Source organism: Uloborus diversus, chromosome 2 (genome assembly GCF_026930045.1).
Source record: "Uloborus diversus isolate 005 chromosome 2, Udiv.v.3.1, whole genome shotgun sequence".
NCBI classification, from domain to species: domain Eukaryota; kingdom Metazoa; phylum Arthropoda; class Arachnida; order Araneae; family Uloboridae; genus Uloborus; species Uloborus diversus.
In genome coordinates, this window is record NC_072732.1 from 171683712 (window position 1) to 171701018 (window position 17307).

Sequence of the window (17307 nt, forward strand, 5' to 3'; positions counted from 1 at the left end):
TAAATTTTGGTATCTATTACTTAAAGATATAAATTGTGCCTAAGGAGTTTCTTACCATAAAAAATTTCTTCCTTTTTATAAGATCATTCTCCCCCCCCCCCTTTTTAAATTCGGACTTGGCATGGAAATTTAAAGAAAGATTTATATAGACGTTAAAGAGTAGTCAAAATATGCAAATTACTCTTGAGGGGCGGCACATTAGCTCTTTGCACACGGGCGGCCGACACCCTAGGATCGGCCCTGTCTGTATGTACATTTAAACTATGATTTTTGTATATATTCATCCAAAAACATTCTTCATCACACTTATTTTTACCTGTTTCACGTATCAACTAGTTACTCACGCAGAACATAAATGCGAATTCCATAGCATAATATTCCACATAATGCGAAATGCGAATTCTATAAAGTTGAGCAAAGCTAACACAACGCTGTTTGATACAAACAATGTTCCCACTACTTCTTGACGCGAATTTAAATACGAAAAAAAATCTTTTTTCCCGAGGGTTTTTTTCCCCTAGGTTTTCCCCAAGGAAAAAATTTTTCCCCAAAGAATTCCCCTCAAAACCCATTTCCCCAATCTGGCAACACTGAGCGCCATACGCACCAGGTGTCTGTCATCGCGAGCTGACGTCACATTTCGGGGTTCACTCCCGGATTTCCGACCCTCGTCATCCACTGCTTCCAAACATGCATGATTGTGCTGCTGTTACGCTGCACACGAGCGGCTACTGCACGATAAGATAATCCAGCTTCACGAAGGCCGACGATTCTGCGCCGTTCAAACTCCGAAATTTGCTCAAATTTCGCTTTCTTTCGTCGAAGAGGCTTAGTAAAGATTCAGTTAACGTTTACTCTAGCATATAACCACCGATAATCATACACGCCTCGCTATAGCCGTCTATTAATATTCGGTTCGATCCGCCGTTCAGAGGGCACTGCTCAGCATACGCATGCGCTACCAGTCTGCAATTCGAATCATTTGCATGTCATGCCCTACTTTACATTTCCTGCAAATTTCAGCTCACTCGCGTAAGTCCTTCGTAGTGTTGCAATTTTCACAAACAGGAATGTAGTTCCAAGTAACAAATTTGAACTCATTGCTGCATTAAAGTGTGCATGGAATAGCAACAATAGGGATGAATGTAAACAGCTGGTGGAGTCCATGCCTTAAAGAATTTGAGCTGTCATTCTAGCAAAAGGTGACGCGACAAAGTACTGACATTTTTTTATTGAAATTCGATTTATTTTATTATTTTTTAAAAATATTCTATTTTTTTGACTCAATATAAACCACACCAGAAAAGGTTTGGATTTTTCAGCTAAAAAAAATTGAATTAAATTTATACTAAATACTATGTGTAAGTTAAAGTCCAAAAAAGGATAAACGTTCATTTAAATGCCAATTTTGTACTTATTTCTTGTTTGATTAAACTTTTTCGCGAAGAGTGAAGAGTATTCTATTTGATTTTATTTGATTTGTAGATAGACATCATGAATGTAATGTTTGTTAGACGAAAAAGAGATTTGATTAATCGCTGTAACTACTAGTGCTACATTCATGAAATTTAGTTAATGAAGTGTTATTTGATTTTTCAGAATCCTGAAGTGATCAAGCAGTGGATAACTTTAAAAGGACTCAAAATCTATGAAGGTTATGGGCAAACAGAGACAGTAAGCAATAAGAGTTATTCAATCTCGCCATTTTCAAATTGAAATTCCCTAAATTTCGACAATTATTTTCCTTATTGTCTTCATATTTGTCTCTCAGTTACAAAATTGCTAACAAGTTAATTTTTTTTAGTCTGCGAGAATGGTCTTTATTTATTTTTTTACTTGTATGCGCGTTCTTGAAGTCAGAATTCCATTTTCCATCAGTCTATTTTGCTGAGATGTAACTATCACCGATGGCTGAAAGCCACCGGTGATAGTTACATCGAGGGGAGGAGCGCACAGAGAGCGATCATCTCTTCCCCTTTTTTCATCATCAAAGCTCCATCAAACGTTTTTAAAATTTCAGTATCAAAAAAATATCCGAGGAGGCCTCCTGAATCCAAACGCCATCTGAAATAGCTAAAAAATGCACTTTTAAGGAAATTTTTTTTGATTAGTTTTCATTTCGAAAACTTCCCGCGGGAGTGTGTACGGGAGGTATTGTCCGTTTTTCACTAGTTGAGACTTGGCCACGCCCCCAACACGTGGTATCGGAAGATTCTATATGCGTCTTTTGGGGATGAAGCTTCAGACCAACACTGAGAAAGGTTGCAATTGGCCATCGTTATCGCCCTGTAAGAAGACGAGTGTTCTATAATTTTCTAAGAAATTACCTCCCACCTTCTTTCCCGAAAAAAAGGTGTGCTACTAAGACAATTGTTCGACTTAAAAGTATTTTAAGATTTTCAGTGTATTTCTATATGTTTTGGGTTAATTTATCATTGATTTTGCGAAGGAAATCCTAAACTTTCCGTCTTTCACGCTAAGTAAACATTTTCTGAAAACACGGTGAACAGTTGCAGGTGAAATTGGAAGGAAAATTTTTCCTTCTATTCTGCTGAAACTTTCACAGCTCTCAAACGTGGGTTTTTCATAGGTATTCTAATTATAAAACTGTAATCGCATATTGTTAACTTTGCTGGTCAACCATTTCTCACCTTATTTTCGATCCGATTTTCTTCTTTAAAGCGTTTATTAAATATTACACAGTGCTTAGGGATAAATGAACTACTTTTGCAATATTTCGAACTGTTTTACTTCGAATATAATGAAGAATTAATGCGTTTTCGAATTGTGTTTGTTGTTACTTTGCGAATACGAGTCATTTTTAAAATATTACGTAGATTTGTAAAGTGAACAAGCAAAAATTAATGCCAAAAGATTTTTTAACTATCATCGCATTAAAAAAATAACAAAAAAAAAGAAAGAAAGAAAGAAAACGACAGACGATAACTTTAATTTCGAATTTTTCTGAAAATATTTCTCTGTCACCTCATTTTTGGCCCATTTCAAACAATCAATATTTTGTAAAAAAAAATGTTGAATTGATGTAATCATGTAGAGACAGTATGAAAAACTATTGAACTACTATTTCGATTCCTAGGCACTTCATTTTTAACCATACACATTTAAAGCCTACGAACAATTTTGGAAGCCTCAGTAGGTAAGTTGCACTTTGTGTGAGACATTTCAATACTTTAGTACTATTTTTTTTCCAATATGGCTTTTATTCTTCAGAAATGAAAAAAGGAACAAAACAAAAATTAAAGCTTTTCACATGCCAATATGGTTATCTACAGAATAATTGAATAAGTGCCTGAAACAACGTTTTATGTTACTGTTTTAACCTATTTATTTTTGTAAATACGAAAAAATATATGTTTTTTTTTCCAAGTTTTTTCGATTACTCTAAAAGTAATTCAGTTCTTCCAGTACTTTTACGGAATAGCGTTACGTGTGGGGATCATAAAATAAGCAAAAGTTTGTTGCCCGTATTCTAATACAGCTCCGAACAAGGACGGATACAAGGGGGGGGGGGGCGCTCCCCACTTCCTTGAGTCGAGATGCAGAACTCTTCCACGGCATGTCTTTGATACTGAAGTTGAAAATTGTTTTAGCCTATCTTCAATAGTTTGACGAAGCTCTTGCTGTCTGGAAAATGAAAGTGTAGCACATATCTCATTCTTAACACATTACTGATAGAGATCTGAACTTTGTATAGAAAGTATTTCAAAGTTCCAAAAACTCAATTTTAGAAGATTTTAGATGATATTAAATAGGGTTATAGGGTTCAAGGGCTCTTCTCAGGAAAGTTTGGAAAATTGAAGTCCCCCCTCCCCCCCAAAAAAGAGGAACTTTAATGGGACACCTTTGATGGCGTTAAGGTAAAGGATGGGGTTTGGTACACTCCTCCGCAATTTTGTAGAAAAGGAAGTCCCTCCCCTTCCCAAAATAACTGAAATGAGACGATCTTTCATGGTGTTTGGAAAGGGGGGGGCGGAGGTTTGCGAATTTATAAAAGGGTAAGGGTGTGAACATAGGCGGATTTAGGACTGAGTTCCTGGGGGGGCAGGATTTTTTTTTTTTGGAGAAACATTTTTAATTGCCCTCCCCCCTCCCATGTTTTTGTCTGTTTTCTGTGATGCGTAAGGCCATTCTTTACTTTTTTATGTGTCGTTTTCATTACTGTGTGTAATCATGCTGTCATTTTTAAATTGACCTTAAAAGAGAGGGGGCTGGTATGAAAAGAGTAACGCAGTGCTCCCTTTTAAGTGGGATACAGAATATCTCCAGTTTTAGGGGACCCGGGGGTTACTCCCCCCGGAGGAAATTATCTAAAATAGATATAAAATTCTGCATTTTGAGGTCTTATAAGGGTTAATTGGAAATAATAGGCAAATAATTTTTTTTTAAGTTTTACGCTTTAAAAGTGCTTTGTGATGCAAGTTAATACTTTAAAAGAAATGGTGCACAGATTTAGAGAATAGGTATCAAGAGAGTAACATACTACCCATTTGAACAATTCTTAATTTATACACTTGATGAGAAATAAAATTGAAGCACACTTTGCTTAGGAGTTTCAAAGACTTGTCTAATTATTTTCAAAGTTTGGTTGGTTAGATTGGGTTTTTGGTTCAAGAGCCCTTGTAGGCTGTACTGCGCCAATTCTTTTCAGGGATTTTAGAACCTATAAATAATTTGCACTTTCCAGCCTCTGAAATTGAGTAGTAGATTATACACTTGTACAGTATTGTTCAAACTTTGTAAGAAACGGCTATTTTAAGTTTAAAAGAAAAAATAAACTTTAATTTCTTATTCAAAAAAGAAAAAATCATGATTTTTTTTTTGTTATAAGATTTTGGAAGATAAGTTGTTACTATATAAACTCCTCCCAAAACTGGGGAGCATTGTCCCCTTTGCCCCCTCCCCCCTATAAAACCACCCATACTCTTCTGTACTGTTCAAAAACGAAAAAATATTCATTTTTTTTTTTTTTAATTTTTGGAAGATGTGTTGTTACTACATAAAGTCCTCCCAAAACTGGGGGGGCATTGCCCCCCTCTGACCCCCCATAAATCCGCCCATGGGTGTGAAATCAATCGCCCCCTCCTTGAATAGTTTCTGGATCCGTCCTTGGCTCTGAATGTAAAATGCGTTATTTTTATCAAGAAACGTTGCTATAGTCAACCTATTCAGTTGTTCAACATATCCCACACTGGCAAGGAAACTGACTCAACCACAAGAAAAAAAAACAGCAATGGAGAAAATTAAGGTTTGACGCAATAGTAATTTTAAGTGATTTAGTCTCAAACATTACAATATGCGCAGTCAACTTAATATGTGATGTTTATTAATTAGTTTTTGAAGTATAGATACATAATGCATACTTTAAGCTCGAAAAATATTTTTCCAAATTATGAAATTTTAATGATGTGTCATTATTGATGAAATCGTTTCTATGCCCCCCCCCCCCCCCGCACCATTTAGGTGAGCTAACTTTGCGGTTTTTGTGTCGAGAAAAAGCACTAAATTTAGATTTTAAATCAATAGCCGGTACGGTTTTCCCAGATTTTGAATTTGTGTCACTTTCCTTGCCGGAGTGCGATATGATTCTTTATTAAAAACATACATCATCATAAACAAATTGCGACTAGAGCTATCCAGGAAAGAGGGGGGGGGGGGAGCCGGTCTTTTCCCTTAAAACAATTGTTACTGCGATTTTGGTGACTTAGAGCAAACCTAAGGAGTCGTTCACAAATGATATCACGCTTGAAAGGGGTAGGGAGAGAGGGTTCGGGGTTCATGAACTTCGGACAGTTAGTCTCAAGGGGGAAGGAGGGGATTATAAGAAATATGACTTCACATATTTTGGTCCAAATAAAAGCGTTCGTTATAGCAATATGTTCATCGAATTTCTTTATTTTTACATTTCTTTATTTTAAAATAGATTATTTGGCTGTAAGGATAATCTTTTAATTGCGTGAGAGGCTAAGGTGACGAGGCGAGAGGCTAAGGTGAAGTGTAACGTCCTTTATGGACAATCCGTGTTTACGTTAGGCTACTGTGTACTGAAGTGTTATAACTAACTTCGTTTCTGCCTCCCCCCCCCAGAAACGAAGTTGGTTACCTCCCCCCCCGCGCCTTGAAAATACTCGCCCTGGGGGTAGTCGTCATCTCTTAAGCCGGACCCAACCGATGAACCTATAATTTTAAAACAGTATTCAAACCAAAGACACTTTTTATAACGCATCGCAAATTATTACATATTTCTAAACATTAATATTCATGCAATACTTAGAGAAATAGCCTTGATTTTAATAGTCAATTGCTTTAAATATTTCAGATTGATTTTTTATTGTTTTCTCATTTACTTTTATTTCTCACATGTAAATCTTTTCTGGAACAATTGCGCAGTCCCCGCCTTTGGTTCAACCAAGTTTTTTTATTTGGGGGGGGGGGGGGGACTTTTGTTCAAATAATGTTTTCATCATTTTTCAAAAATAACTGCTACTGTAGATCTACTGACTGTATATCCGCTCTATATGATCTGAAATTTTGTACAATCCATACAGATGCATCAAAAAGACCCAACCCGTAAGAGCTACTGAGTCACCCCCCCCCCCTTTAAGAAAAGGGAGAGGGAGATGGAGAGAGATATTAAGTCTTCAAAACGTACGCAACCCTTAAGCATTTCAATGCCACAGTCTGTGTGGCAATGAAGTTTTCCTGTCCCCCCCCCCCCTTTTTTTTCATCAGCACACTTGCAATTTCGAATATAGGACGTTAGTGTTTAAAAAATATCGTTCAAAATTCAGAAAACCTATCCTTAATAGAAATGTTTCATTCGAAAAACAAAATACCTTACTTTTTTTTGTAAATACAATATTTTTGTTCTGAAATTTTCAGTTTAAAGAGTATAGATTCCCCGTAGACGACAATTACGCGAAGCTAGAAACGAAAGGAAAGAACACAAAGACATTTTTACAAATTTAAATGCCCGCCAAATTTAGGGTTGTCTCAATTGAAAGCGGTAGCGATCACCCCCGCGCTAAACTTTGCTTTGCTTTCGGGAAGGCGTTCCGAAGTCTCTGATAAGGATGACAGGTGAGCTGTCAGAGTAACTATTGTATGGAACTTCCTTTGTGCAAGGAAAGAAACTTAAAATGCAGGTTCAATACAAAACCGTATGTCCGCCATTACTGGTCACGAAAACAATTGTAAATCCCCGCGGAAAGCATTCGCCAAGGGAAAGATAACACGCCAAATTGTTGCACTCCTTTCGAAAGAGCGTCTGGTTCTCCGGAAAATTCTTAGAAGGTGTCTTGTAAGTGTGAAGCTAGCCGTAAATAATAGGGTGCTTTCATGTGATCGTTTTCCCCAACTTTCAATAGTCTTTCTCGCTAAAATTATTTTCCGATACAGAACTTTAAGACGATTTCTTAGCATACTTTCTATGTCATAATGCTCGCATACTAATTTCGGTTGGCAAAAACAATGAAAAATAATTATTACTATAAAGGCAGTTCTCAAAAGGTGGGAACAAACACAGACTTCAACTTTGAAGCTTCAACACCAAATAACTTTCATTTTAATTAACTCTAAAATTTTTGAGGTAAATTATAATGCTGTATAGAGACAAGAATTGACATAAATTATGGAAAAAACGCTCTTCAAATGCCCTTAAAAAAATATTTTCTTTGCTAAAAGGCACAATTTTGGACTTACCAAAACGTTAACTGAGCAAATGTACCATTAAAAAAAATTTTTTTTAAATTATTTCCATACGTTTCAAAAAAAAATTAAAGGTATGAATCTTACACTGAATAACTTTTTGTTAATATTTTACACAGATAACAAAAATAAAGATAGATTATTAACTTTGTAAACGATTTTAAAAAAACGTAACTTTGAAATTTGATGTATGTCCAAAAGTTGCGATCTTTAAAATGCTATTATTTGAGAACTAAGTATATGATGTTTTCGTTTTAAAGGTATTTATCGATCCTCAGAATCAATTTTTAATTGTTTAAAAGTGTTTTCATAAGCTTTTATGCAGTATCTTAGAAGAAAAATGATTTTTCTTAAACATACATGTGAGATGTCCAAATGGCGTAACGATCTTGATGCCGATAATTCTGTCCGTTTATTCATAATTTTTGATGATCCACTGTCTTCTAACCTCAATAAAAAAGGTTATTATAATGTTATCTTCTTTAATCCATTGGTATTTTGCATAATTAATACGTTACACATTGAACAATGCATGAATTACAGTAGTAACATGGCTTTCTATGATCGAACGAAAGCCATTTTGCGCTAACATCGCCAAGCAAACTTCCGCTGGCGACATTGGCGACAACACAGTATACGATACGCTCAAGGTTACCAGAGGGGGATTCCAGTTTAACAAATGTAGTTAATCGTCAGCTGCACCAGTTTTGGCGATGTTATCACCTGCGCTAGCAATTTTTTTTCCCGCCGCTTTTATTATTTTAGAATTTTTTTTTTCTCTTTCTTTTAAACATAATTTAACGATCTCGAAATAGAAATGCGAATTTCTTTTTTCAATAATTTTTTTAGACATCGTTTTAATTCTTATGACATTAGAAAAAATATTCGTTATTAAAACTGATGTCATTTTTTACATTCTTTCTTAAAGAATATTTTGTTTATTTTTCCTTTAAAAATATATATGTCGTATTTATTTGTTTCTATTTTTATTCCTTATTTGTCCCAATAAATCAAACTACAAGTTTGTATAATTATTTCCATGAAGCTTTTTTCTACCTTTCATCAACTTCTTCAAAATCATTCCAAAACTTTATTATATGTAAAGAGCAGTATGTATAGCCATTCAAGTACTTCATTAATATCCTCTTTATCATTAAATTGCAAAATTCAAAAAGTAGTAAATAAAATTTTCATTAGAAAAGTTAAAAATCAGATTAACAGTTGTCAAAAATGGTGAAACTTACATTATGATGATGTCCAAAATCCGTTACCTACATGACAACAATGTCCAAAATCTGTTACCTACAGATTGCTGATTTAATTTGCTAATTAACAATTTTTACAAATACCTGCTGTCTTTTCATGTTCATATTTTGTGTTCTAGGTATGCATACTATAGAATAAAAGAAAAATTGATATCAAATTCGAAAATTTTTGAAATTGCTCAAAGTTAACTTTTTTGTTCCCACCTTTTGAGAACTGCCCATAAATAGACATGGTACGAAATTTCGGCTATTTCACCACAGCATCGTCCTGGCCGAATCATGAGAAGTGATTCTGCCACTTCAGCAGATATTTTATGTTGAAATAAATAAAGATTTATGTTGTGAGTTTCATTTCACAATTGTAATTACATAAAATAGTGTCCTTTAAGTTTACGCAATTATGCCATTCAATGAAATAAAGTAGATAAGTACATTTAATTAAATTGATTGTAAGTATTGAACACTTGGAACCAGAAATTGTACAGAAATTAATTGCAAATTCTTTTAACTGAACGTTTTTGGAGAAAAATAAGTTTAACCTCTATATTCGAAGCAAATAAGTACGTAACATTTCTTTATTTTAAAATAGATTATTTGGCTGTAAGGATAATCTTTTAAAACATTTTAAAAGGAGTCTCAAGAGAACTTTTTTCTTTTAAGTAAAAAAAATGGGGGAGGGGGGGGGGGGGGACTTTTTTCGGTTTTTTCCATAAAATATTTTCCCGTAGAGATGGTTCAAGAATATTAATAATAGTCCTGGATTATAAAACATCCTACGAATTAAGCAAAAAAAAGTTAATTGAAAATGAATTTTTATTATTTATATTTTATAAAGCAAAATATGAAGAAAGAGACTATTCTTTGCACATCCACGTTTTATCACTTTAAAGAAAATAGTTATTTGTGATTTCTTGGTTTCCCCCCCCCCCCAAAAAAAATAAATACGTCAGCTCCACTTAATCGGGTAGCGGACATGCAAATACCCCGCGTTTACGAACAAAATCCCTGGAACCGAATATTTCCACGTAGACCCAATGTTAAATATCCTCGCTTAATGCAACAATTTCCCCGGATAATCGAATAATATTAATCAGCTTTAACAAATAATTTTGTGGGGAAAACTCTTGAATAAATTAGAAAGAAATTAAGAAAGAACAATGATTGTCGTTGAATTCGAGAAAAACAACATCCATATTCCATGAAAACATTTTCGATGTTTTTAAAAGAACAGTGAAAGAAATTCGCAACTCCAACGAACTATAGGGGGCACTGAAGTCACTGTCTAATGGCGGAATTGAAAACTAAAACAAACGCACATGGTAACGAAGAAAATGCTAAAAGTGTTGTGATTTTTGTTCGTACGTATGATTTTTTCGCTTTATTCTTTTTAAATTAATTTTCAAAGTCTTGTGGATATTCTGGCCCACGTAGAAAGAAATGAGAATTCAAGAAGCATTACTAAACGTCAAAGATTAATGCAAACTACGCAGTTCGTAGTTCTAAGCAGCTATTTCCACGATGTTGAATTCGATATTCGGAACTCCAGCGCTCGAATACGCTACCATGCGGTGATTTATAAAACTGCGAATGCAACTAAAACATTGCCACGTTGCGCTTCACGGTGTCTGTTGACGTAAACACAGGCAGTTTGTTCTGAGTATTTATTAACGCAATCGATGTGTCTTAGTTTGCTTTCAGCTACAGAAAGTATTCGTCCCTTAGTAGTATTCTCGAGCTTCTCAAAATAATGTTAGTTTTCCTTATTTCTTTCAAAAAAGTATTAAATGGTGGAAGCATAAACAAGAAAACTCTAGATTAACAAAATTGGATAACGTTATACCAGGTAAAATTTTTTATTGTTTTGTATGAATTTGTAAGAATATGAGTTTTTTTTAATCTTAAATTAATTTAACTAATCATATTTTACAGCAGCATTTAGTTGGAATGGACAGTATGCAAAATATTTTCTTGAATTTATTATCGTAGAACAAAATGAAAAATGTTTAACCAAGAAAGAATTTACTTTATTCCTTTTATTCTCAGCTGAAAGGTTTCGCCAAATTTGTTTAGGGTTATAGTGTTAGTATTGTGCGAGCAAAGTAGCCTTGGCGAGATTTCGCGTTTTTAGTTAAATCATTTTTAATTTTTATCATGAGTGGAATAAAATGATAGTAAGATTATAGAATTCGATAAGTAAAAAGAAATAATGGTCAATCAACTGAAAAGAAAACTACCACCATATATAAACTGTGAGTACACATTTTATTTATTTTGTTCTGAGTGAATTTGAATAAATATCAGTTTTTCAATTCGATGGAAAAAAAAAACGAACTTAACAACATTGACTGGACACTTTTCCTTAACCTAATTCCACATAAATGATTTAAATAACCTTCGTTACTACAGTATCCTACTGAAATAGACAGTATGCAAATAAATTTTCTTGAAAATATTTATCGCAGAACAGATTGAAAAATCCAGAAAGAATGTTAAGAATTTGAACAATAAAAAATAAAAGTTCGCCAAAAATCTGTTTATAGGGTCATGGTTTTAAAATTGTGTGAAAGAATAATGTATCTTGACAAGATTTCGCATATCAGGTAAATCATTTCCATGACGAATGAATTAAATGCATGATTTCTTTGGATATCCAATCATATAGTCATAGAAATAAATTATCTAGTGTTAAACGTTACTCTTGACAGTCTGCCACGTATGTGCACTATGTGACAAATATGTCAACAAATGCCGGAAATGTCACGAAACTGAACTTAATATGTACTAATGTATAGAAAAAACGGTACAAAATGAAAATGCCGTTCGAAGCGAACCAAAAATTTATGAATTCCGAATTCAACATCGTGAAAATGGCTGCTTCAGGACAACTTACTGTGTGTTCTGCATTAATTGTTTACTTTCGTAATACTTTTTGGTTTCTAATCTCTTTCTATATGGGTCAGAATAACCAAAAGACTTTGAAAAATCTTTTCAAATGAATAAAGCGAAAAAATCATACATACGAACAAAAATCACAACACTTTTAGCATTTTCTTCGTTACCATGTGCGTTTGTTTTAGTGTTAAAGTCGGCCATTAGACAGTGACTGCAGTGCCCCTATAGTTCGTTGGAGTTGCGAATTTATCAATTCTTGATAAAACTAAATAATAATTGTGGCCTGACAAGAATAACAATTAACGCTAGAAAATTCAATGTGACATTACAAATTGTTATCGAAAGAAGATGATACTTTTTTGCCTTGCTTGGCTAGCGCTTATTTTTTTTCCATTTGTAGCTGAGTTATTTCTCTCGAATTCCCGAATCGGTTCATTTAAAAATTTTCTGTTTCGATTTTTCTAATTTCTGAGTTACGATTTAATTGCGTCATGTTATGCAAATCATCAACAAAATTCTCACGGATGGTGGTAGTTTTCTTTTCAGTTGATTGACCATTATTTCTTTTCACTTATCGAATTCTGTAATCTTACTACCATTTTATTCCACTCATGATAAAAATTAAAAATGGTTTAACTAAAAACGCGAAATCTCGCCAAGGCTACTTTGCTCGCACTATACTAAAATTATAACCCTAAACAAATTTGGCGAAACCTTTCAGCTGAAAATAAAAGGAATAAAGTAAATTCTTTCTCGGTTATTCATTTTGTTCTACGATAATATATTCAAGAAAACATTTTGCATACTGTCCTTTCCAACTAAATGCTGCTGTAAAATATGGTAAGTTTAATTAATTTAAGATTAAAAAAAAAACCCCATATTCTTACAAATTCATACAAAACAATAAAATGTTTTACCTTGTATAACGTTATCCAAGTTTGTTAATCCAGAATTTTCGCTTTCACCAATTATTAAGGAAATAATGAAAACTAACATTATTTTGAGAAGCTCGAGAATACTACTAAGGGACGAATTAATTTCTGTAGCTGAAAGCAAACTAAGACTCATCGATTGCGTTAATAAATATTCAGAACAAACTGCCTGTGTTTACGTCAACAGACAAACGTGGAACGCAACGTGGCAATGTTTTAGTTTCATTTGCAGTTTTGTAAATCACCGCAAGGTAGCGTATTCGAGCGCTGGAGTTCCGATTAGCTTTCTCTATAGTTTGTAATCAATAACTTCTTTACAAAATACACTAACTAAATTAAAAATGTATAAAAATTAAATTTTTTCAATGAAGTAAATAACATTGACTTCGAACTATTGTTTCTATTATTTGAAAACTGAAAACTGTCTAAGCACTAAGTTGTGCACAATGTTCTTGATCAACCAGTCTTTTGCTAATACGAAAAGTATGATAACTTTCCACGTTTCTATTCTATTCTATTCAAGCGTCACAACTGACTTCAACTGTATTTATGTCGAGGTCTGCATACTAGTGCCTTGCCTCCATTATTTTATATACCGATAGATGGCAGCACCATCACCGGATCGAACAGTTAATGAGAATTTAGAACTAGTCCAAGAGCTAATAGCTACCTGGTACTAGCACCCCCAGAGGTATCGTTTCACTTGGAGGACATTGAGACCACGAGCATATTTAACGTCGCCCAGTCCCCTTTAATGACGACGGTGGGTCTTCGACCAGCGGGGATCGAACCCGAGCCCCTCCGGCCCCGAGTCCAATGCCCTACCGATCAGGCTACCACGGCCCCAACTTTCCATGTGTGAGTAGGCAATATTTCGTTGCCCGTAAGAGAAATATTTATGTTTCAAGAACAAACCGAAAGAAGACATTTTTTGTTCTTTAAATCTATTTATGGTCTTTGCAAAAGCTAAACGAATCAAAAATTGAAGCCTTTCAAATGTGTTTGAAAATTATGATGCTAATAATGGATTACGTGGCAACACAAACATTTCTCCTTTAAACTTTTCCGACAAATATTGTTGACTTTTAATGCAGAAACGCATATTGACCGATCCCAAGCGGTAATTCTGTAGACGTGCTAATTCTTTCGGGAACACTAGATGGCACCACTATTTTATTGTTTATTTCATGTCAGTTTAGCTTTGTTTTTAGTGTGTGAGAAGAAGATATTAAAAGTAATGAGTCAGTGCACCTATTGATGCGTAATTAACCAATTAATTAAGAAATAAAATACCTTAAAACTTCATAGCTAATATGATTACTATCTTTTTTTTAAATTAAAAAATAAAAATCTTAATGTAGAAATTCAAGAGAAAATGATCTGTGATACCTTATCATGTGTCGATAGGTTTTATGACGGGTACAACATATATTTAATGCTCAAAAGTTTACTTTTCATGTTGAAAATTACATTGGCTCTTTTTTTTTTTCATATATAATGGGCATTTAACATAAAATGAAAATGATTATTTTTTTGAAAAAAAATTCTGTTCTGTTTTATTCAAATAATCATGCTTTTAATTCTGTCCCTCCTGCTCCCCCTCAGTTCTTATATTATCAAAATTAAAAAACAAATTATGGTTCAATGTTTCTGATTATGAACTCAAAAATAATTTCAAGAAAAGATCATCATTACCCTTATCAACTTAATATAAATAAATAAAAAGGCAAATTGAGAACCAGAAACTGGTATTGGATTGTAAACTACTAACCAAGCTGGTCTTATTCATGCAATCTGCATGCATATCCTCCAGACAGCATGGTTATCCCACCCAGAGGCTGCTGTTTTGCCCTTGTTATGAACTCATCAGTTTGGAACAGTCAATAACCATGCTGGAGGCAAATATCCTCTTATTGGTGCTCAGAGTACCAACAGACTGGCAGTTAAATTAAGAAACCCAGCGAGAAACACCAGCAATGGTGTTCTTGGGTATTAAGGAGTAAGTTACTGCCTTAAGCCAGAGCTAAGGCAGAACTACAGTTAAACCTCTTGTTAAACCGCCCCTCGAAAAACCACCACAGTCGTAATTCGCCAAGGAAGATTATTTAAAAAAAGTTGTGTATAGAAATGTAATACAAATTCTCTCATTAAATTGCCACCCCGCTGTCCAGTACTGGGCAACACAACAGTCTCTGGATGAGTTGTTGGTATATTGCATGTAGCACTCTTTCGAGATTTTTTTTATGAAAGCTGCTGAAGGATTTCATAAACATATATTAATAAACATATTATGTATACATTTAATTGAAAGTAACTTGCCTTTGTATTGTAATTGTCAATTTAGCAGTGCATCCTGTACAGAGCCTGATCATTCTGATATTGGACATGGGCACAATTCTATTTCAGGGCTCCCTAAAGGCCCGACAAAGGTTTTTGAGAACATTGGGCATGAAATTCATTTTGTGCTCCACCCCTCCTATTCCTGCTTATTCTATGTAAGGAAACTATAAAATATTTCGATACTTGCGTATTAGCACAGCCATGCTAAATTTGGTGGTACCTCATGTCAAAATATAGTACTATACTAGCTGCGTGCCCGGCGTTGCACGGGCTACTTAAAAAATGAAAGATGTCCAACTGATGTTTTTGTATTACTCTGACATCAGTTTCTAAAGCGCTAAGGAGTAAATAAATAAGCGTAATGCAAGGTTTGCAAAACACCAGTAGAGCATATTTTTGGCAATAATCTCCTTAACTTTAATCATAGTTATCAATGATACAAGTTATAAGTATTTTCAATTAGCACAAAAGATGAAAATATATGCATTATCAACTATAATCTGTCCTCACGTTAAAATTAATTACATCTGATAGACTATATCTGAACTATTTATGCATAATTACAATCAGCTTTTTACAAAGAATGACAGATACGTTTTGGTTGATTACGTGAAACTAAAGCACCAAGACTAAATAACTACTTATAAGCATTAATTTAATACCAAGTCATCATATTCCAATTTAGCTTTAGTTAAAATCCTTAAAAACAATCTTTTTTGTTCAACTCTGTTTCACATAGAAATCCAAACAATCTTAATTTAACATGTTCTTTTAACGATACAAACTGTATTTTAAAAATAGAAACAGGAAAGAAAAATAGTCTTGTTACAATTCGAAAATTCATCCATTTGACGGGAAAAAGTCCAACAAAATAAACATAATTAGTTGCACATCCCAAGTGTACCAAAATATGAGGCCTGTGAAAGATAAACTTACACTACAATCAATAAACATAGCTAACTTTCATATGCTGAAAAGAGTCAAGAACATTGAATGTAAAAAATAAAAAAAGGACAGACGATAAAATAAAGGCTGCGTCCGAATAGGAGCAACCAATTTTAAACTAATTTAAAATAAAATTCTAAATGGAGACGTTGTTTTAAGATTTGGACAGCAGCCAAAAAAATTTCTTTTAAAACAATTATTAGAATTTTATTTGCTCACCCAGATTCAAAATGGCAACAGGAAAGAAATAAACATTCCTGAATAACGTAATGTTAATTAACGTTTTAATTAATATCTCCGCTTATTAAAGTTGTACAATTACGAGATTGGTCCTATTGTTTTCTTTGGAAAATTTTGAATTGATCGGTATCTCGTTCGACTCTCGATTCGCAGCGGTTCTTGAGAAGATAGATCTTCAGACAGACAGACAGACAGACGCGAACAGATTTTAATATTATAGTGGACGAACAGATTTTAATATTATAGTGGATATTTAACAAGTAGAAGTGATATAGTATACAATAATTATTAAAGATGTAGTTGCACTTTGCCGATTGCAGTAAACCGTAAATATTCATGTTATCTATGATATAACTTTTAATAGTAAATACAGACTAAACTTGGAGTGGTTTTAGGATTTGCACAAAGATCAAGTTTTTAAGGGGAATTATTATCAACAAATAAGAGATTTTTTTCCTTGTCTTAGCATTTGCAAAAATATCAATGACATCATTGCACTCTAGATTCTGAGGAAAAATATTATTTATTTTGAATTAGCATGATAAATAAAGGGGATTTTGGGAGCCCTGAAATCTAAGAGGAGGGGCCTGTGCCACGCATGCCCCTGCGGTAATCAGGCTCTGATCCTGTATGCTTCGAAGGACCATCCCCTGGGGGCTAGTTCCAAAATAAATGCGTTAACTCTCTTACTAAAAGATTTTTTCTGAAAGATAAGTAAAGTAAGAAAAAATACATGTACATAACTAGAACAATTTTAATTTGACTTCAAAAATTTCAAATTAAGTATAATGTTAAGATTATGTTATGTTACGTTAATGATCTAAGGTACTTCAATTAGTGAAATTAGTTTAAAAATAAGACTGTAAGCAGGAAATGTTTTGTGACACTATACATATTAAAATATCTGTAGTACAGTATCATCAACTTTATTATCTTATATAAACATTTTTTTTTAACTTTCACACACA

The 17307-nt window shown here is 33.7% G+C and overlaps 1 protein-coding gene across 2 annotated transcripts in view; it reads left to right on the forward strand.

Moving 5' to 3' along the window:
* LOC129216148 (acyl-coenzyme A synthetase ACSM3, mitochondrial-like) overlaps positions 1-17307 on the forward strand; it is a 124714-nt gene that overhangs the window by 76418 nt on the left and 30989 nt on the right. For both annotated transcript variants that reach the window (XM_054850306.1, XM_054850307.1), the window contains exon 10: positions 1600-1674. In XM_054850306.1, coding sequence (XP_054706281.1) covers positions 1600-1674 — 75 coding nt within the window. The remainder of the gene's footprint in view (positions 1-1599; positions 1675-17307) is intronic.